General features: G+C 37.7%; 1 protein-coding gene across 1 annotated transcript; it reads right to left on the bottom strand.

Moving 5' to 3' along the window:
* Positions 1 to 22,918, bottom strand: DYNLT5 (dynein light chain Tctex-type family member 5). The gene is made up of 4 exons (XM_019646702.1): positions 22,802 to 22,918; positions 7,238 to 7,329; positions 1,099 to 1,223; positions 1 to 213 (listed from the first exon to the last, which is right to left on the bottom strand). The coding sequence occupies exons 1-4, from the start codon at positions 22,915 to 22,917 to the stop codon at positions 10 to 12; spliced, it is 537 nt and encodes a 178-aa protein (XP_019502247.1). The 5' UTR covers position 22,918; the 3' UTR covers positions 1 to 9.
* Between the last annotated feature and the right edge of the window lie 877 nt (positions 22,919 to 23,795).

The following is a 23,795-nucleotide window of genomic DNA, read 5'->3' as shown; positions in this document are numbered from 1 at the left end:
TATTTTCAATCACTCGAAGTAAACTGCATAGACATTTGCAAGAGCAAAGAGTGAAGAATTTCTGAAAACATAAGATGAGAAGGTATCACTTTTGGGATTCCAGAGGCATCTACTTCCAATAAGCACACTCTGATTATTCAGTTGTCCAATGTGAACGATAACAATTATCTTATACCGTGGAATCATCAGGTCCTTGACCTGTGCTTTAATAACCTAGAAATTAAAAGGAAAAAAAAAGGTTCCCACTTAGCCACACTGAAACTTAAGAGTCTTAATGTTTGTTACAAATATAGTGGGTTTTATTTAAGAAAATAGCATGTTGAATTGTAGATACTTTCAGTAATTGTTGTAGAACCATAACTATAATATGATTTCCTCCAAGCACTGTCCTCATGAGATAGTCATTTAAAGACCAAATGATAGCACCAGCAATAAATCTACATTTTCTAAAGCACATGGAATAGCTGTAATAAAGAAAACAGAATTTAATGGATGTATTACATTCTTTGAAAATCTATGTTAAGATGGCTTCCCTTCAAAGAATGTTGGCATTAGAGCTATACTATCTTGTTCATGTCTAATTAAGGGACCATACATCTGGAGTCTTTTGTAATATGACTAATCATGAATGTTTAGTAAAGACTTTGTTATAAAAAAGAAAGTACAGAATACCTGATGGAGTGCCAGTACTTTAGCTGATAAAAATAGAAATGTATTTAAATGTATTTAAAGACCACAATGTCTGTATTTGATGGCAGTTGAAGCTGCCTTGGGAAAGAGAAAATGATCATTAAAATGTTTTATCTTTTTCAATAATTTTTTTTAAATAAATGGGGCGGTTTTATACATTTTTAAAACAAAATACATGCAAATTATGCACATAATGACTGTTTTAGACAAAGGCATTTTACACACACACACATGCACACACACACACACACACACAGAATAGGACCTAATAAATATTTTAATAAAATAAAATATAAATAAGCATTTTTACTGCTACTGAAAATTAACTGCCTTCATAAAAAATTAGGGGGTTGAGCTTTCAGCAAATATTCTAGTTATAGTTAACACTTTGGGCAAATCACACATTACCTCAGAAATCGTTTTAGTCATCTGTCTACAGAGCTCTGGTTCATATTGTTCTTCTTGTAGATAGTTAGTTAACACATCTTTCAAAATATGATTGACAGTGACCACAGGAAAATGTTTGGCAGGACCTGAAAATATAGACAAATTTCTTTCTAAGAAATCATTTCAAATCATATCCTCCCACCCTATAGGTTAATCAAAAGTACTGAAACATGGAGAGACACTTAATCTCCCAGGTAGCCTCTATTTAAGGGGAAAAGTAGTCCTAATTAGGCTTCCGGTCAGGTTCTCTGGCAGAGGATGAGAAGACAATGGACTCATCCATTTACCAGACTACCTACAGAGTGTGTTCAATACCACTGAGGTTTGACATTGAATACATCCTCCTTCCCACTATTAATGACTTACTTGAAAGTTTCCACGTCTTTCTTATGGCTCCCTAACTCTTATGTCTCCCCCTCCAATCTATCTCCCACACCGCAACTGGAGGGATCTCTCTAAAACTCAGATGTTACCGGGCCGTGCTACTTCCCTTAGCAAGGTCTAACGTTCAGCTCCTACCAACCTATAGCCTCTTCTCCCACCATCACAGTTCTCTACATGGATGCTGTTCCATCTTATGGAATTCATCTGTCTTTTAAAGTATGCTCGTACATTTGCACTTGCTCTTCTTTTTAAATGGAACACCCTCCCCCATCTTGTTCATCTGAGAAATATCCACTCATGTTTCAAGGCCAGCTCAAACATCTTCTTCTCCAGGTAGCCTTCCTCTTCTCCTCAGGTACAAATCATCCCTCTCTTCTCTGTACTCCCAAAGCATTAGGACCCCACCACTATCCTGGTTCCTAATCCACCTAATAGCTGAGGCATACCTGCCTCTCTCCCCAGTGAAATGTGATGCTAGATCAGGTTGTCACCTCTTCAGAGTCTAATACAATGTTAAAGGCATAAGAAACATTTAATGTATGATTTCTGAATTCAAATAGAATTAAGCATTTACAGATAATCATAGTACAGATCATGGCTACTTTTATTGAGTGTTTTCTACGTATCAGGCACTGGGATGAGCATTTTTTTTATTACCTTCTATAATCTTCCAATAAATCTCTAGGGTGAATCTGATTCATATTCTTTCATCATGCAGAGCCCAAAGTCATAGGTATCGAGCAGCTAAGATCGTTTAGTTATAAGTGGGGAAAACCCTGACCCAAAATTAGCTTGCCTAACTGAAAAGTCTAAGAGTACTTTGGATTTAGGACTCAACAGATGACATTAGGATTTATTGGGTTGTCAGAAAAGTCATGATGCATTTTTGCAACGAAAACCATAGAAAAAAATACGTCATGACTTTTCCGACGACCCAATAGTTCTCTATCGGTCTCAGGGTTCATGTGAGGGCAAGATGGCAAAAGCTGCCATTAGCCCCTAAACTCTTTCAGGGTTCAGGGTGTGATCCTGCTTCTTCAACAGCTCAAACAACAGTTTTTGAATTGAATATCAAGGCTTTCATTGGCTTGACCAATCATAGCATTTTATGCCATTGCAGAATCAGTCACAGTTACATCTCTGAAGCTAGTATCAGCTTCAGCAGAATGTTGTAGACACAAATTGGCAAAGAAAGCAGTGGTGGGGCTTCCCAAAGGAAACTGGGTAAGGTTACCAGAAGAAGTATAAAAGTATATTGGATGGCAGGAATATTAGCTGTCTACCACAGCATGCACTGTGAAAATACAAGTAGACTCTCTAATTATGGAGCCTTGTAATCCATGCAGTCTTGGGGATTACTGTAGAAAACGCTACAAGGCCTAATGGGATATTCTGATGGTCTATAATTTTCTTGAGGTTAACTAGCACAGATGGAACCACTCTGGCCCATAGAGTCTTCCTTTGGTCATTGGTAAGTCTCTGTGGAATTTCTATACAGCAATAATTATATATGGATCCAGATAATAGTGGGCAGGTACACATTTAGAGAAAACAAGTAGGTCTATGAGGAAACATGAATGGGAAAAGATATTCACTGTGGACTCCTCCTGGGAGTATAGGGACAGGTGCAAAGATCTTTGCTTTCAAATATTGAAAACCTCAGTGTAAAGAAAAAACATCTCTGTCAACAGGGGACCAGAAATCATTTGCTTTGCCTTGAAGTCTTTTTTCTCCATGTTTCAACAGCCTGGGTGGGTTTTGTTGGATAAAATTGTAATGCATATCTCTTCCATTTAACTCAAGTACAGTAAAACCTTGGATTGCGACTAACTTGGTTTGCGAGTGTTCTGCAAGATAAGCAAACATTTCTAATACATTTTAACATGGTAAATGAGCGATGTCTTGCAATACGAGTAGTTTGTTTCCGGAACGAATTATGCTCGCAAACCAAGGTATATTTAAAATAACTCAAGATCACCCAAAAATGCTCAATGAACTTTTTTTTACATTCTATATTATTTCATCTTAATTTCAGGTGTACAGCATAGTGTTTGGACATTTATATAATTTAAGAAATAATCCCTCTGACTAGTCTAGTATGCCCCTGGCACTCTACATAGTTATTGCCATACACTGACTATATTCCCTATGCTTTACTTTACATCCCCATTACTATTTTGTAACTACTAATTTGTACTTTTAATCCCTTCACTTGTTTTACCCTGACCCACCCCCCGCCATCTATCACCCCAACAAATCTAGTACCCATCTGACACCATAATACATAGTTATTACAAGATTATTGACTTATATATTCCTTATGCTATACCCTACATCCTCATGACTACTGTGTAACAACCAATTTGTACCTCTTAATCCCTTCCCTCTTTTTACCCACACTCCCAATCCCCCTTCCATCTGGCAACCATAAAAATGTCTGTATCTATGAGTTTGTTCCTGTTTTATTTATTTTGTTCTTTAGATTCCACATATAAGCACAATTACATTGCGTCTTTCTCTGTCTGACATACTGCACTCAGCACAATACCCTCCAGGTCAATCCATATCACTGCAGATGGCAAGGACCCATTCATTCCCTTCCATGGCTGAGCAATATTTCATTGTATATATGCACCACCTCCTCTTTATCCATTTTTCCGTTGATAGACACCCTGGCTGCCTCCACATCTTGGCCACTGTAAACAATGCTGTGATGAATTTATGGATGCACACGACCCCTCAAAGTAGCATTTTGTTTTTTTTCAGATAAATACTCAGAAGTGGGATTATTGAGTCACTGTCTCTTATTATAGCCTTTGTTTTAAAGCAGTGGTTCTCAACCTTCCTAATGCCATGACACCTTAATACAGTTCCTCATGCTGTGGTGACCCCAAACCATAAAATTATTTTCATTGCTACTCTATAACTGTAATTTTGCTACTGTTATGAATTGTAATGTAAGTATCTTTTTGTTTTCCAATGGTCTTAGGCAACCCCTGTGAAAGGGTCGGTCGACCCCCAAAGGGGTCACTACCCACAGGTTGAGAACTGCTGTTAAAGCCTATTTTATCTGCTTTAAGTATTGCTGCCCCACCTTTTTTTTTGTTTTTGCTTGTTTCCATTTTCATGAAATATCTTTATCGGTCCTTTTACTTTCCATCTATGTGTGTCTTTCAATCTGAAGTGATTCTCTTATAAGCAGCATATGTAAGGTTTTTGTTTTCTTATCCATTCAGCCCTCATGTGTTTTTTTATTGGAGGGTTTAATCTATTTACATTTAAAGTAATTGTTGATAGATGTGTAGCTATTGCCATTTTATTATTCATAATTTTGATTTATTTTTTCCATCTTAAAGAAGTCCCTCTAACATTCCATGTAATACTGGTTTGGTGGTGATAAACTCCTTTAGCTTTTTCTTGTCTGGGAAGCTCTTGATTTATCCTTTGATTTTAAATTATAGCCTTGTGTGTAGAGTAGTCTTGGTTATAGGTCCTTGCTTTTCCTCACATTGAATACTTTTTTCCAATCCTTTCTGGCCTGCGAAGTTTCTGTTGAGAAATCAGCTGACAACTTTATGGGAGGTCCCTTATAAGTTACTTGTATTTTTCACTTCTGACTGGTTCTTTTTTACATTTTCTATGTCCTTTTTTATGCTTTCTATTTCTCTGTTGAAGTGCTCACTAAATTCCTTGAGCATCCTTATAACCATTGTTTTGAATTCTGTTTCTGGTAGTTTACAAGCCTCAATTTCATTTAGTTCTTTTTCTGGATTTTTCTCCTGTTCTTTCATTTGGGATATATTTCTTTGTTTCCTAATTTGGCTACCTCTCTGTTTGTTTCTATGTATTAGGTAGGGCTGCTATGTCTCCCAGTCTTGACCAGGAGGCCTTATGTAGTAGGTGCCCTGTGGGGCCCAGTGGCACAGTCTCCCTGGTCACCGGCTCTGGGTGCTCCAGGAGTGTCCCTTGTGTGTGCCCTCCTGTTATAGCTGAGCCTTGATTGCTATTGGCATATCAGTGGGTGGGATTGACCCTTAGGCTGACTGACTGTGGGGTTTGGCCACATCCAGAGCTTACAGGCTGTTGTGCAGAGGAATTACCCCACTGAGTGGGATTCATCCCTGTAGGCTCTGGTGTCTACTGAGACTGTCCTTTGGGTGTGCCACTTGTGGGGCTAATTGGATGGCGCTGTGCTGTAGTCTGAAGCCACCCTCCAACTATGTTCATTCTGGGGCCTCTTGGGAGGGGCTCTGGTACAGGCCCAGGTCACCCACTGCCTGTGACCAGCTGGAAACTACCTGGTAGGATAGGAGGTAGGAGCTACACAGTGGTAGGAGCTACACAGTGGTCCATGGTTGTTCACTGCCTGTGCTAAACCTAGAGGCATGTGGGAGAGGCCCTGCTGTGAACTAAGGATGGCTGCCACCAGTACCAGGCCTGGGGTAGCTCCTCGAAAAGCCAGGACACCCTGAGACTTGCTGCCACCTGCTGGCTCTCTTAAGGTTTAGCTACTGATAAAGTGGTATGTGAGTTGGGTGAGGAAAGGTCTCAGGGAGTCACTAGAGTGGGAAGAGTTGTGGTCATCAGGTTAACATAGACTCTGGTTTCATGCCAGTGCTGAGCCTGGAGCTATTCAGCAAAAGTCTCAGAGCATGCCAAGGCCAGTTTTCGCCTGCCTGGGACTGGTGAATTCTGGTAAGTTTTCCAAGAAAGAGTGCAATGTGGGAGGGGCTACCTGCTCATAGGGAAAGCGCCTCTGGCATTGGGGGAGTTAGGTAGGGCAGGTTCTCAGTGAGTCAGCAGGGTGCAGCAGTGGCGCTCACCAGACCAATCAGATTCAGATTTGGCCCATGTGGGGGTGGGCTCAACACAGGAAAGATGGTGCCCACTTGCTGGCTGCATGGCAGCAGGCCCTCTCACAGAGAAAATGGCAACTGTCCTCCAGCCCTCGCTCCGATGCCCCCTGAGTTACTGTCCCTCTACTGGAGCCCAAGGTGAGTGCCTGCGAGTGAAAGAGTCTGTGCACAGGTCATTTAAGAGAATGTCTAGGTTTCCCGCAGCCTTCCATCCCACCCAGATGGTCAGAATCCCCATATTTTTCACAGACAGATGTTTTGAGGGCCTCTCTTCCCAGTATCAGTATTCTGGGCTGGTGAGGCCGGTGTGGGGCTGGGGTCCCTCGCTCCTCTGGAGGGCACCTCCATGGCTGAGATAGCTCTCCTGGTTCTCAACCACCACAGAGATTTGGGGCCAGGTCTCCACTCCTCCTACCAGTGTTGATGTGGCTTATTTCTAATATCCTTAGTTCTAAAACTTCTGTTCAGCCAGACTTCAGATGGTTCTCTAGGTTGATTGCTCTATAATTTAGTTGTAATTTTAATGTGTTCTGGGAAGGAAGCAGACACGGTGTTTATCTACTCCGCCATCTTGAATCTCTTTCCTCATCAACAAACATCTTAATTCAGTAACACGCAATACACATCAGTGCCACCCAGTGAATTGTTGGTATTTAGTAAGCACTGATAAGAAAAGTAGACTATAGATGTTCTTCTCATTTTGCAGAGGAAGAAATTAAAGCAGCATCACATCACTCAGTTAATTAAGATCCCATATATTGTGTTAGCAATGAAATAATGCCAGGGTATCAGATATTATTTTAAGTAAATATCACTCATGAAAATTAGAAGTTTAAAATAGAAGTGATGAAATAACACACCTAACTGATAAGTGTTTTCCACCTGAACTGTAAGGCGAGAGGTATCATCACGCTGGCTAGGTACATCCATATGAGACACAGTACTCACACAGCTGAAAGCAAGGCAGAAAAACAAATTTCAATGGTTGTTATAATAATAACAAAGCACAATGTTGCCTTCGGCAAAAATGTTACCAAAGTACAATTTCCTCTAAGAAAATTTCAAGCAAGTCCCATGTAAATAACCCAATGACATATTTATAATCTATAACATTTGAAAGATGGAAACATTAAGGTATAAGAAGCTACTTGGAGCAGGTTTCAGTATAGTGGCTGAAGCCCATTGCAGTGCTAGGGGCATCTGATTATCAAGAAAGTGTTCATGGGTTGGTCTGAGGGGTAACAGAATACATATCTCAAACATCTGTTGCCAATCGCGTTTCTACCACAGATGCAAAAGCTTTCCTCTAAGCAGACAAAGCTCACAAAAAGGGCTGGGGAATACATGAGAAAGCTTAAAATGTTAGGAAACAACTCTCCATATTCATAGGGGTTATAAAGAGTTTACTATTATATGTACCTCACAAACCCTTTTAGTAGAGCAAAGAAAAATGAAACTAATCTACATGATGAGAGAATCCACAATTCACCCAAAGTATCGTAAATCAATAAACATCAATCACTCTTTTCAACATTAAGAAAGGGCTTCGGCTTGGTAACCAAGGCAATATTAGCTTCTCCAGGTGCTGAACAGGAGACCCAAGCCAAGAGGGGGTCCTAACGTCTCTCTAGCACTACTTAATTCAACTTAATTCAGAGGAAATTCAACTGTCACTAATGGTAGTCTCACAACTTGATACCCCAATTCTCTACACCTGTGAAAATGGAGGTTAAGCCAGATGTCATTTCAAAGGAAATGATATAATAGTGTGTGTGTGTGTGTGTGTGTGTGTGTGTGTGTGTATGTTTTCATTTTCAGAGTGACCACTTTTATAAGCAGGCTATGGTTTTGCTTTAATTCAATGAGAAAGAGATATTTTTCCTTAACCTTTGGGATTTTTTTTCTCTGCAATGAGTTTAAAATGCTTAGTTTTCAGCTGTTTAGGATTAGTGAGCTTCTTGTAAAGTGGTATTTTAAGAAAACCATGGATGCTCTATTTTTAAAGATCATTTAATACAATTTACACAATAAATTAGGGTTTACCCACCCAACCCAAGAAGGTGATGCAAGAAAGTATGGCTGCTTTTTTCACAATGGATTTCTGGATTAGTGATTTAGACTTCATTCTTGTAACACCTGCTTTCCTCAATTTTCTGCTGCCCTTTGAAGCAGCATCCAACTTGTTTGGCCACATAGGTTGCAGGTGTTGTAGGCAGTACCAAAGACAATAGCTTCAGCTTAAAAAAAACCAACGTTGCATAAGCCCCTTGATTCTAAGATAAGCCAGCCTGTGCCAATATTATAAATGCTACCTTTAACTTTGCAAAACATTTCCTATCAATGATGTCATCTTACCTTCACAATATTCTTTTCGGTAAGTAAAAGTCATTATTCTACCCATTTCAGAGATATAGGGAATGAAGCAAAGAACTTGCTGTCATACATATAGGAATGACGGTCTTAGATTTCAAATATCTTATTTACTTCTCAGTGACAAAGTCTCACATATAATCATATCTGAAAGAATGAAAATAAGGGCAATGGCTACCTGAAAAAATTAATTACTGCAATTAAAACTTGGTTGCACGAACATAAGGAAGTATTAATAAAAACCCTATTTCTTTTCTACTGAACACCATATTAAAAACTCACAGAAAAAAAGAAATAGAGTTGGTATAAAACTCAAATTAGCAGGAGTTAAGAGTCTAAGACAAAAAAGCAAATAAGGATTTTTACAAGCAGTCCTCATTATTTCCTTGTTATTACCATGTTACTAAAAAATTGATATTCAATGCAGTTTATAATATTATCATTATGAAACTGGTGTCACAAGGGCAGCTTAAAAACGCCAGTGGCTGAAGGGTGGTGTACAAATAGAAAATTTTGCAGTGACTTTTTTGATTTACTGAAGAGATTTCGTTCAGTGTCTTTTTTTTCCCCACAGTAATCATGTAAAAAATGTATTTACTGTAAAATGTTCAAAACACATGGAAAAGTATAAAAAACAAGGTATAATTACACAGAAAATTACTAACCCTGGTTAGTAATTTTTACTAAATTATTTTTTAGTAAAAAATAACATTTTTAGTAAAAAAATTTTACTAAATTATTATTTATGTTAGTAATTGTTAACATTAAAAAAATATATTCTCAGACATAATTTTACATATGGGATCACATTATAAATGCTGGGGTTTTTTGCACTCAGAAACGTATCATGGGTAACTTTCTATGTCTAAAATAGTAATCTACATCAACATTTTAAATATCAAGACAGTATTTAATATATGAACATATTGCATTTTATTTATCCATTTATTCTTCAGGCCATTTAGGTTTTCTCCATTCTTCCACCTATTACTAAGAACACTATAATGATCATTGTGGTAGGGACTAGATCTGCTTTCCAGTTTTGTTCTTTCCCTCTTCCTTGGTAACAGAACCTTAAGTTTTTGGGAATATTTCTCTCCAATTTAAAGACAAATTCTTGGATTCTTTTGGTGCTATTGGGGCCATTTGGCTTGTGAACTTGTGAGATGTAAGTGGAAATTTTGGGTGGAAATTCTAAGAGAGCTTTCTTAAAAGAAATAATTCAACCAAGTAGAGCCTGTTTATGCCCTCCTTGATGACTGGAATGTGGATATGATGGCAAGAGCTCAGCAGCTATCTTGGGTCGTGAGGTGATCTTATGGATAACAGATCAGAAAGATAGACAGATAGGTCTCTGAACTGCTTCCTCCCAACTGCTTATGTAACAGAAAATATATTTCTGTTTTGTTTAAGCCACTGTTTTTTTAAAAAATTATTATTATATGAAGCATTAGCTATAACTGATATAAAGTCTAACTGATACAGAGTTTGCTTCTTGAAAGTGAGAAGCTGCAAGTTAATTGAGCACAAAACTTGTAGCTACAATAGTTTTGTGGAGGAGATGGAGCTTTGGGGAGTGAGGTTTCAGATACTTTGCCGGGAATCTGGAACCCCTTATCATGCAGGTGGAAAATATTTGGCTAGTGTATTGATTTCTGTACCATGGAAGCCTAGCTATGTATAAACCAAAACTATAAATTCATGAAAAATTATGGGAAAATTATGCTTAAAAAAACAGTTTATGGTATTTTTTGAAACTGAAATTTGATAGTTCCAACACTAGAATGAGGTGGGTTGAAAAAAAGGGAGAGAGAAGAGTAAAGAAAAGGATAAGATAAACAGAAAAGATAAGGTACTTATTCATTGAAAAAAGACAAAAGGAAGACATAAAATATCAAAAAATATGCTTGTATTCTGGGCAAGTAACATTAAACCAGAATATTAACTCGGTAAATTTTTAGAAATAAAAGAGATCCTATATTTGAAAATTGGGGATTACCAATATCAGTTCAAAATACTCACTTAGAAAAACTTATACATATTTTCCATTGATAAACAGCTTTACTCAAGCCCTTGGAAATTTTTAAAGACAAAAATGTGAGGTGCTCAAAGGGAAAATTTATTTTAATTACCAGTTCTGTATACACACACAGCACAATAAATTTATTTGATATATGTCACAATATTGCAAGTGGATGAATTTCAATTGTCTGTAACCAGGCTTTTCCTAGTTTATAATACTAACTCTTCTAGATACATGATCTCATTGCAAAGAGAATGCTGTAGTTGATTTATTTTTTAAATGTGAAACATGTTCTTGCTGTCGATGTGTTTGCTCATCAGCTTCTTGGCATTCGTGGAGAAAAAAATTTCAATTGGCGAAATGTATACAAGAGAGTTGTAAAAATGTAAGAAGGGAAGTATGAGTAGATTAAAAGTAAATGCAGGAAAATGGAAAATCTGGTATAAACAACTGGCAAAAACACTGAACAAATCAACTCATATTGTTATAGAGAAATAAGTAACAATTTTTAATCTGATGCAAATTTCAGTTAACACTTGGAATCATATGTACTATTGCTGAGGATGGACTTGGAATTAACCTGGGTGAAGAAACAGCTGCATAAAATTGGTCCCCCAATAGCAAAAGTGACCCTTCTATACTGTACCCAATTAACACTGGAAATGTCCCATGCTAATCCAACAGCCAGAGTTCTGATTATGCAGAAAAGAGCCAAAAAATAAAAAATGAATAGCTAAGAAGTTTGAATATATTTGAAAGAATATTTATTCTTTCTTGAAAACGTCTTACAAATTTGCTTGCTGACAATTTCTACACAGAATAAATACAAGGCATATCTTATTGTTATGACTGTTAGGGATAAAAACAATAATTTCAATTAAATCTCACCAGCCACAATACCATCTAATTGTCATTGCAAATTCATTTTTAGACATTTTCACTGCCATTATTAGATGTTTTTAAGCTTCAGTTAGAGATAATATTTGAATGCATAACCAGCCATTAATTTAATAAATTAAGAAGGTCAGAATAGCATCTATTTTTTCTGTTACTGTGAAATGCTTGGAACTACCATATTTTGAATGGTATCATTTAAGCATAAGTTCTCCAGCCCTTAATCTGTTATTAAAGTTATATGCTGCCTCCCAGTGGAGATATTTCAGAGTGCACAGAGAAAAGAAGGCTTCAGGGTATAAAATTTGCACATTTTTTGTTTGTTTTTTTCTGCATTCTTTCTGCAAATCTTTATTGCCCACAATGTGGCAGGCAAAGAGGAAAGTATTGGTAATACAAAGAAAAATTAGAGTCGCTGTGTTCCAGAAACAAGATGTAGAAAACAAGATAAAATATGCATAAAAACTCATTTGGGAACTTTCCACCTCAAAAATTCTAGATGTTTTTACATATGTTAGGCTTAAAACCAAAAGCATACCAACTCTTCCCCTATCACTAGAAGGTGAAAGTTGTCTGGTAAGGTAATTTAGTTTTGTGACCATTTAGTTTATAGCAAGGTTGCTGGAATTATATGTAGTTTTGAGATATTTCATTTGCATCATTAGTCCCATATTACTAGTAAGAGGAAAGTTATAATGGAAACAAAAAGCCAAGATATATTTTCAGAAATGAAAGAGGAGAGAAGATGACATTATATGTTTTCTTGTGGAATAGTTTTCAAGAGGAAGAATGATTTTGAAGAATAAAGGATGAATAATTCTTTGAAACCTTTCTGTGAAAAGTCTAGCTCTGTGGTGATTAAAGACAATCCACGAAAGGCAATTAACAAAATAGAACAATTTTAATGTGTGGATAGGAAATCAGAGATACTGTCTAAAGCACAATGAGCTAATGTTCATCCAAGATATGGCGAGGTTAAGGTCTAGGGCAGCTGATAAAACTTCTGCAGCTCCTGAATGCATGTGTAGTCTCAATGTTGCATTACCGTTGGCAATTATCAGAGAGATGAGGCTGAGAGTGTGGGTTCCACAGTTACCTCTACAATGCTATGCTGATCATCAAGGAAGAGTGTGGTTTATCTCAACAGATTTTCAACACAGATGAAAGTGTTCTTTTGTTGTTGTTGTTGTTGTTAATACATGCACATAGAATGTTTCAGCAAGGAGGTAAAAGGATACCTTGTTTAAAAAATTTGAATGAGCACTTTTCCATTTGCTGGAAATGTGTCTTCTGTCTTCAAGACAAAAGCCCTTACTTACCTGGGACTTAACACATATTAAACCTATAAATCTAACCTATTTGTGAGAAAAGAGCTTGCTTGTTCAGAAATTAGTATGATGTGATAATTAATCAACTATCAAAAAATATATATTGAGTGACTGCTATGTGTCAGGCACTATTCTAGGCCCTTAGGATATAATAATGAAAAAAAAAACAAACTAAGATCTCTGTACTCATGGAACTGAGTGAGGAGAGATAGACAATAGACTAAACAAATAAATCACATATTATGTTAGAAGATAATACATGCGACTGAGAAAGGGAGAGCTTAGTTAAGGGAGCTTAGAAGTAGATGAGGAAGGAGGTGCTGTTTGCAATTTTAAATAGAATGGTCAAGGCAGTCCTCCATGAGCAAATAATTGAAGGTGAGGAAATGAGCCATGTAAATGTTTGAGGAGAGAGTGTGTCAGGGAGAGAGAAGCACACACACAGGCTTTGAGACAGGAGGCTGCCTGGTATTTCTGAAGAAGTGCATAAAGGCTAGAGTAGCTGAAGTAGAGGGAGCAAAGAGGAGGCTGGAAAAAGATGAGGTTACAAAGGTGTCAGGTAGCTAGATCATGTAGAGCTCTGGGGACCTTCGTAAAACCTTGGTTTTACTCTGATAAAGTGGGAGCCTATAGAGAGTTTTGAACACAGGAATAGCAAGACCCACTTTATATTTTACAATGATGACTCCAGCTGTGGTGATGAGAATAGACTGCAGGTTGGCATATGTCAAAATAAGGTGACCAGTTCATAAAACTTTAATGGTAATCCAGTTTAGAGAGGACAGTAACTGCTGTGGACAAATAAGTAGTGTCTACCCAAAAGTCACACGTTGAAGTTTTAACCCCTCATGTGACTATATTGGAGATGAGGTCTTTAAGGAGTGATTAATGTTAAATAAGGCCATAAAGGTAAAGTCCTGAGCAGATAGAACTGGGGTACTTATAAAACAGGAAGAGACATCAGGGCTTTCTCTCTGCCAAAGACACAGTGAGAAGGTGGCCACCTGCAAGCCAGGAAGAGGGCTCTTACCAGCATCTGACCATGCTGGCATCCTGATTTCAGACTTCCAGCCAACAGAACTGTGAGAAAATAAATTACTATTGTTTAAGCTACTAAATCTGTTATTTTGTCACAGCAGCTCGAGCTAATACAGTACTCAGACCAAGATGGTAGCAGTTGTGGGTAGTGGTAAGTACTTGGGTTCTGGATATATATAAAGTTGATCCAATAGGATTTATTGATAAATAGGAAGGAGGGTAGACAGATAAAGAGTTAAATTCTGAGAATGTTGCGTTTGAGATGTCTAACAGGTATTGAAGCGAAAGGTCAGCAGGCAGATATATGAGCCTGGGGTTTGGGAGAGACGTGTGGGCTGAAGATACACATTTGGGGGCATAACACCATGTGTCAGCCGCCAGCATGGAGGAGATGCCCCTGGGGTAAGTGTAGGGCAAGAGGAGAAGAGAACAAAGGACTGCTCCCTGAGGTACCCCTACATTAAGAAACTGGGGAGAAGAAGATGGACTAGTGAAGACTGAGAAACAAGGGCCAGTCAGGAAGAAAGAAAACAGAAGAGTGTGTGTCGAGAAGCCAAGTGAAGAAAGTGTTTCCAGGAGAAAGGAATGGTCGACAGTGTCAAATGTTGAGAGGGCAAGTGAGGCAAGGACTCACCACTAGGTCAGCGAGATCTCGACAAGAGCAGTGCCATGAGTTCAGGGATAGCCTGTTTTGTTCACCACTGTATCTTTAGCACCGAGCACAATGCCTATAACATAGGCAACAAAAATTTGTCCAATGAATAAACAAAAGACTCTGTGATGAAGTCATTATTATTCTCATTGTATGGATGATATATTAAGACTCAAAGGATATTAGTTGCTAGTTAAGCAGAAGATCTGAGATGCAAACTCAGGCCTAGTTTGATTCCAAAGTTCTATGTAATAATAATAGTTACTACTGTACTTGCTCTGTACTTTCATGTACCAAGAACCATTCTAGGGGTTACTGTGTATTGTTTTAATAAATTCTCACCATGTCTAGAAATGACAATTCCTCCTTTTATCCCATTTTACAAAGGAAGAAACCGAGGCAAAGAGGGATTAATAATTTATGCAGGGTCAGCAGCTTACTGATACTCAAGCTGGAGCTTGACCCTAGATAGTCTGCACAGAGCAGGCCCCTGACCCACTCACTCCATTCCACTCCCTGACCATACTGCTGCTATTCCATTCACTCCTTTAGAGATGCTTCATTAGCGATCCAGGGCTGCCAAAACAAAGTACCACAGACTGGATGGCTTAAACAACAGGCATTTATTGTCTCACAGTTCTGGAAGCTAGGAGTTCGAGAACAAGGTGTTGGCTGGGTTGGTTCCTTGTGAGAGCCATCAGAGAAGGATCTGTTCCAGGCCCCTCTCCCTGGTTTGCAGACAGCAATCTTCTCCCTGCGTCTCTTTACATCATCCCTCTCTATGCATGTCTGAGTCCAAATTTCCTTTTCTTTTAAGGACATCAGTCATATTGGGTTAGAACCCACCCGTATGAACTCATTTAAACTTAATTATCTCTTTAAAGACCCTATTTCCAAATAAAGTCACATGCTGAAGCACTGGAGGATAGGACTTCAACATATAAATTTGAGGGGGAGTTGGGAGAGGCACACAATTCAGTTCATAACAATACAAATACTTTTGTGATGTCTCTAAATTCTGGGGTTAGGGAACCACAGATTATTAGCTGTTATCTGAGACCTGTGATAATCTGGCAAATCACTTTACCATACCAAGCCTCAGTTTCCTCAATGTATGGGGATAACAGGACACGCATGAACCTATTTTTTCTAAAGACTGTTAGATTTCTTTACTGAATGACCATATCAGTTTTTGTACTCACTTGCCTTGCCAACATTTGGTATTATTCTCCCTTCCTATGTTTTGCCATTTGGATGGGTACAAACTGGCACCTTGTTTTAATTTGCATTTTCCTCATTTCAAGTGAGTTCAAGCATCTCTCATATTCTGCTTAGCCATTTAGACTGCTTCTGTAAATTGCTATTTATCTCCTTTGACTATTTAAAAAATCGTTTTCATTTTTTATTGTTAATATGCATAACTTAAAAAAATATCTTCCACTGGCTTATTAACTGTGTCTAAAAGTGTATTCTTTGTTGAACAGCAATGCTAAGTTTTATTGTAGTTATATTTATCAAGGTTTTTTTTTTGTGTGTGTTATGGTTTTGCTTTTGCATGTTGGGATCTTATTGAAGACATTTTCCCTACCCGGAAAACACAAAGATATTTTCCTATGCTTTCTTCTATGAGCTTTATAGCTTCCCACATTTCAGCCTTCCATCTGGAGTCTACTATGCAAATGGTGTAAGGTAAGAATCCAGTTTCATTTTCCTTCAGAGAGTGAGCCAATTTTTTCCCAGCACAATCTATCAAAAAAATCCAACATTTCCCCACTGCTTTTTATACATTATGTTTCCATATATTCGTGGGTCTACTTCTGAAATTTCTGTGTGTACCATTGATCTATTTGTCTATTCCTGCATTTATTATCATATTTAGTCCCCATAACTTTGTGGTATACCTTAATATCCAATAGGGAAAATCCCTCCTCTGTGCTCCCTCTTCAAAGCTAACTTAATTACTCAGAATTCTTTCCTTCTTCATACATTTTAAAATTGTTTGTTGAATTTCCCAAAAGTATGAATGAATTTTGATTGAGATATATTGACTTTGTAGATTGATTTGCGAAGCATTGATATGTTATTGTGTTAAGCACTTTCATCTATAGATTATTTCTCCAATTCAAAACTTCCTTAACGTGAATGCCTTTACCTGGGATCACATTCCCAGTGCAGTTTTCACAAAGATGCCAGTGAAGGATTATGTGCAGAGATGTTCCCTATGGCACTGTGTACAGTGGCAGGGAGTGAACGCCATTCTGGGTGTTAATCCCAAGGGTACAGATAAGAACATATGTGATAAATGGACAGTAAGGACTGCTATGCAGCAGTAAGAAGCAATGAGGTAGATATCCATAGTTCCATGAGTAAATATAAAAAATAAACACGTTGAATAAGATAGATGAGATTGAGAAAACAAAATGAAATTGATAGCACAACACCATTTATGTAAGTCAAAAACACATCTCTTTGATACGTATTTGTTAGGCATTCTTTCATGAGATGGTCAGTCAGGTGTGGCCCGAAAAGGAGACAGGAGGGGCTCAGTTAAACATTACACTAATAAGTCCTAGAGACAAGAGACATGCCCTACCATGCAGGGCCATATGGAAAAACACCAGGGTGGAGAAAATGCGTGACACAAGCAAGGGAGAGCCAGGCCTAGAGCCTCTACTGGGGTTTCTGACAGAAAGGTAAAGCCAGGCAGGGAAACAGTTCAGGACTGGCTGGTCTGAATAATTTCTGCAAGCTCTAAACTGTAGGAGAGCCCCCTAGATGCCTGGTAGTTAGCTCTGGGTTGATTAAGGCAGACGAAGACTGTCTCTGGGTTTGTTAGTTTGCATATCAAAGGCATAAGGCATATTCCCTGCTGAGATCTTGGCTGTCCTTGAGAATTCGTTCTACCTGGAAGGGAGAGGAGGGTTCTCCCATCCAGAAAGGTTTTTTATGTCAAAACATCAAAATACTCTCTCTCTCTCTCTCTCTCTCTCTCTCTCTCTCTCTCTCCTTAGATGTGTATATTCTTTTTTTTTTTTAAGATTTTTATTAGGGAATTGGGGGAAGGGGAACAGACAAGTTGCTGTCTTTTTGTTCTTCAGTCTAGTTGTGCAGGGCGTTGCTTCACTGGCCCAAGTTGGCACCATCATTACCCTCTTCCCGGGTGAGGCAGATCAGTTGCCGGCTTCTGGACGGCTGTTCATGGTGGCTGCTGGCTACACACGGTAGCCCATGGCAACCCACTGCAGCAGGCGCTGCAGCCTACGCTGTCGCTGGCGACTCACAGCAGCCCAGCTCCAGGTTGAGCTGTTGTTCAGCATCTTAGCTGTGGAGGGCAGTGTCACTGGCCCTCATATGTGGGATCCGAACCGGGGCCCTCTGGCATCCCAAGCCAGCTCTTAACCAACGCACCACTCAGCTGGCCCTAGATGTGTATATTCTTATAGTATGTGTATTAGAGTGGGTGCCCACTGGGAGATGAGAATGGTAGTGAGAATGGGTGAGAATGAGGAAGAAGAGGGACAATTAGGTAAACATGAGGGCCCTTGCCCATGTTGACGATGATAGTGTGCTATGACATGAGGAATATTTTCCACTTAAATATGCTCCTGAGATAAGATAATAAGTGAGAAAAATGGAGATAATGAAAGTATCTTCTACATTTAACCCACAGGGTTTTTATAAGAATCAGATAGATATTGTATGTGAAACAGTTAAATCAGTACAACATCATATTAGTTATTATTGTGGTTTCATTTCGGATCATGGCCATTTCAGCTTTCTTAGGCTTCTCTCTCTTTGGTGGGGAAGCTGTATCTCATCTGGATCCTGTTGGAGGCTTTAGTTTGGTTTAGATGGCAATAGAACTTATCAAAATGAGGAAACAGGCCAGGCAACACCATTTTTCACTGCACATAAACAGTTCACAGTAGTGTAGGAATCATGGAATAAATTCATCACATTTAAAATTACCTGTGTGCTGCCTTTCCTACCAGATTATAAAGCATGAGGGCAGGGAGTATTCAAGTGTGGTTTTATCACCTAGCACAGTGTCTGGAATGTACTGAGTGGCCAATTAATATTTATTTCAAATGAGGTAATGAATACAATCTTTTCTAATTTTTGCAGCAACAAAATTACCAGGTGGCTTTTAGTTTACTTGTAAAATGAGCTTCTCTAGAATAGAACTGAACGGTTAGTTACCTTTATCTGTCTAATATGTGGCACAATAATTTGCACAGAATAGAAGCTCAAGAAACCTTGAATAAATGAATAAGTGAAAGAATACAGTGTATTAGATGCCACCAGTGGGTTCAAATAGAGTGCTGTGGGAATCATACTCAAAGCTCTTGTAACATGACATCAGTGTAATTTTGGTTTGAGGCAAAAGAGAAACTCTTTAGTCACCAACCTTGGGGCTAGCCTACTAGTTGAACTACTAGACTCAGAGATAATAAGCCTGGATATCATGTCACATTATCTTTGGAAAGTAACTTAACCCCAGGCTCCTATTTCCATTTTAAGAACATGAGAGTAGCACATCTGTTCAAATACTGTTTGAAGGCTGCCGAAGGCTGAGCTTCCAACAAGAAAGATGTCATTGTAAATACCTGCTCTTCCCCATGGATGGGAACCAGAAAGTTCTGGTGAATAAATAGAAGAGTTTCGTTAATGCATGTTACACACCCATAGCCAATTTTCAGAGAATGAGAATACTTGACTATAAACAAAAGCCCATTTTGTCACTTCCTAATTCTGTGGCTTTGAAGGCTCAGCCTCTCTAAGCATCTGTTTCTTCATTTGTAAAATGAAGATGATAATAGCATCTATCTTATAGAGCAGGGTTTGGCAAACATTTCTGTAAAATTTCATATAGCAATTTTTTTTAAACTTTGTGGGATTTATGGTTTCTATCGCAACTACTCAACTCTATAGTTGTAGTGTGAAAGCAGATAGAGGCAATACATGCATAAATAGGCATAGATGTGTTCCAATAAAAATTTATTTTTGGATACTAACATTTGAGTTTCTTATAATTTTTACGTGACAAAAGTTATTCTCCTTTTGATTTTTTTTCAACCATGTAATAACCATACTTAGCTAGGGAACCATGCAAAAACAGTTGGAAAGTTGAAGTTGGCCCTTGGACCATAGTTTTCCACCCTGTTATAGAGCTTCTGTAAGACTGAAATGAGGTCATAGTGAGGGCTCAGTAAATGTTAGCTATTATTGCTCTTACTGCTATTAATTAGTTATGTGAAATACAAACAGAATTCAAAACTATAGATGAACTATGATGACAACCATGTAGGTATGTATAGAAAGAAATACGCCAACTTGCTAACAGTTATGATATTGAGATAGTAAGATCCAGCTTAAAATGTTTCTTCTTAAAAATATAAAACATAAAAATCATATTATAATGAAAACATAAATTAAATAAAAACACCCAACCCTAAAAACAGTTAATAGTAATTATATTGTATAAATTCAATCTTCCTTTCACAATTCGGAAGGTACTTTGGATATCCACTCTGCTCAGGGATCAATGTTAAGCATAGTTACTACTGGAGACGACTGTGGACACAGAACCAGCGATTGTAGGGTTGAATCTGTGCTGACCTTATACCATGTCCAAGAAGCTGCTTTCCAACTAGGTCTACATTCTACTCTTTTTTGCCCTCCTTATCTGTGTGTTTACTGCTACAAAGGCAAATGAGTCCACCCTCCCATTAGAGAATGATACAAAGAACAGTCCAATACAATACTATGTAGAAGGGGACAGCAGCAGAAGCAGAAAGGAAGGGCGTCCTACCCAGTCCGGAGGTGGAAGTGGTTGTAGTTGGGTTGTTAGAGAGAGCTTTTTGGAGAGATGGAGATGGAGCTATATTCTGAAGGAAGAGGAGAAGGGAGCCAGAGTGTCAGAAGAGTATTCCAGATAAGGGGGCACCGTGGGAAAGCAGCATAAGGCAACAGCTGGAGGCAAGACAGAATACGGTGGGATTGTGAATATGGGAGTTGAGTGTTGCCAGAGAGTAGATGCTAGCAGGAGAGTGGAGAAGATGGTGCTTGAGATGTAGACAAACGTTTGTAGACTCTATATGCCATACTCATGACTTAAGATTGTATCCTAGTCATTAAATCAACACTTGACTTGTAAGCCTGTTATTTCATAGTAAAATGGTAAGAATGATGTCCACCTAGTAGGATTCATGCTGGGGAGATTAAGAGAGATAGTGTAGTAGGTCCTCAGTATACTTCAGGATATATTTTATGCCGCTGAAGTTGATCTATTTAAAATTTATTTTGCCATAACTTTCAAATGAAAGGTATATGATTTTCCACTAAACATTGCAATTTCAAAGCGATATCTGCATTTGATAGCCTCTAAGCTTGCAGAATTTTTCTACTAGCTGCAGGCTGATTTCATGAAGGAGAATCATTCGTGCAGTCTGGTCTAAGACAGTGAAGAGTAATCAGAAGCTAGGGCTGGGGAGGCAGCCTCCTAAATGGCCTCTGAATTGCAAGGGTATGAGGAAGCTGTTCATTTGCTACTTAAGAAAAAAAAAAGCACAAATAGAGGATCCATTCTGAATGCTTTGTTTGAGAGTCGAAATTTCTACTTTCAAATATATCAAAATAATTATTACTTAAATGTGTTTGTTAGTGAAAAATCTATGCTAATGTGTTGATAAAACTATTTTTGTATTCCTGTTACTTTTAGTTTGTATTTATACTTCATCAGTAAAAAAAGAGTGCTCTTTAATTCTTCAAATTTGGCCATGTCCTGATTCTATATGACTTTCTAATTTGCTGTGAAAGGGAAAAGCTAAATGAAAATTATGTAAATAAAGATGATAATTTAGTTTTTGGGTGAGAGAAGGTTTTCTTTTTGAATCAGGGGAACATGGTTTACGTCAGATTATTATTATACATTTTTTTCTTGAAGAGAGTTGAATTTAAATTAACAACTATTTTAAAATAATTTTCAAGGGAACTCTTACACTTCAATATTGGAAATAGCAGCCAAAATGGCTTCAGGTCAAAAGCAAAAGTTACAGAGATTAATTATTCACCCTGCTTTACTTCTGATATGCTAGGATTGTTACCCTTTAAATTTACTATCTGTAAAATAGAGAGATTGTACTTGTAATCCACAAATATCCAGGGGTATAAAGAGGATTTTAAATAAGTGCATTAATACACTCTGAGAGTAGGGAGATTTGGTTTCAGAATTCTAATGTAAGTCTATTCCAGTTCTTTTGATCTCTGTTCCATAGGACACCTCAGTTCCTGCTTCACAACCATGGGGATTAATATACCACATCCTTCAATCCTGTGGAAACTATTAAGAGGAAAAGTCTATTGTATAAGTTAATTGTCCTCTGCATTGAATAATTTGTTTTGTTTTCTTCCCAATGGCAGTCAAAAAGAAATGTGATGAAAATATTAAAAACTGATTCATCTCTTTAAGAGAGCAAAGGCAATATGCAGCAAGAGGCTCCCCACTCCCAGCCCAAAACAAAAGTACTTATTACCCTTTGACCCACAAATTATACTTCTGGGAAGAAAACAAGCAGAGATGTTATATAGTGAAAAAGAAAAAAAAACCTAGAAACAAACTTAAAATGCCCAATAATTGGGAAATGGTTAGCTAACCCATATAAACTGACAAAATATTACTCAGCTATTTAAAAGGACATGAGCAATAGTTATTAAAATACATTATAAAATTTGTATAACATAATGCTAAATGTGTTGTATATGTATATATTGATTGCAAAAATGCAAAAACTAGGTATTTATATAATATTGAGGAGAAAAATTCAGGAGACGTAAGTAGCAGCTGGTGTACATTGCATATGGTGTTTTTTTTGAGTAGATGAGTTTTGGGGGTGGTCTCTGAAATAGTAAAAAATGCTGCTGGAATCAACATATCACTTACGTTTTCTTTCTTTCTCTTTGTTTTTAAAAATATGGGCCCAAAAGATGACTTGAACCTTGTACTTGTGTATTTTCTCTCTCTTTATGTCCCAAAGGAAATTTTTTTTTCTCCTGATAAGCATGATGAACCTGTTTATTCAATAAATGAATTTAAGTTATTAGACATTCAGTTACTCACTCTTTGATGTGTCCATGAAGTTCCCTCTGTCGGAATTCATGACCACTTAGAGGAGACACACTCCCCCTTTTCTTCAATGAATGGGCCGTTCTATCTTTAGCAATGTTTGACATCATCACTACCTCTGGAAGAAAACATTTGTAAAATAGCAGATGAAAGATTTAAAAACATTTAAGTTAGTATAACACGGAAATTCGTTCTAAATAAAGTACAGATGTTTTTACTACCAATTTTAAATGGGAAAGTGGGGTTTCCTTAAGATTTTTAGTATATGTTATACTGGTCAGTATAACTGGAAATACAATAACTCAGATAACTTTTATTTATGCAATAGTATACTTACTGATAGTAAAGTAAGCTGATAGTAAACTGCAACAAAAATGCTTAACTGCAGAAAAGGTTAAAGTCACAAAGCTAGCCATGTGTAGAAGAAAGATATTATCCAACACCAGAAAACAATATTTTTATTGCCCCCTCCCCACTCATTCTTGGTAAAACTTTATTTGTTGTTGTTGCTGTTACTTTAAAAAGTAAAATTAATTATTAATTGTCTTCCTTAAAGGGTTTTGGTTTTTTTAAGAAACCATGATTTACTTTGTAAAGAGCAAACAGAACTTAACTTTCAACTAAGTAATTTATTGGAAAACCTACCTCCTTCCCACAAATGCTTGTTAAAACGCTGGTAGTAGGAATGGACTTCCCAGAATTTAGACCAAAACTCTACTGACCTATTGCCTACATACAAATTTTGATATTCATTTAAATTATTGGGTTGTTGGAAAAGTCATGACGCATTTTTGCAACGAAAACAGAAAAAAATACTTCATGACTTTTCCAACAACCCAATATTTTATGATCTGTAAACCTGAGAGCTCTCACAAGGAGACACTATATTTACTAGACACTAACATAGAACTAAGAGTCCCTGCCTTCATGGAGTTGGCAGTTGCATGGGTAGTGCAAACAAGAACCCAGCTGTCAAACTCCAGTGTGA

The sequence above is a fragment of the Hipposideros armiger genome, unplaced genomic scaffold (assembly GCF_001890085.2).
Source record: "Hipposideros armiger isolate ML-2016 unplaced genomic scaffold, ASM189008v1 scaffold_106, whole genome shotgun sequence".
Taxonomy (NCBI): Eukaryota; Metazoa; Chordata; class Mammalia; order Chiroptera; family Hipposideridae; genus Hipposideros; species Hipposideros armiger.
The sequence above is the reverse complement of the archived record's forward strand: the minus strand, read 5'-3'. Positions and strand labels throughout refer to the sequence as shown.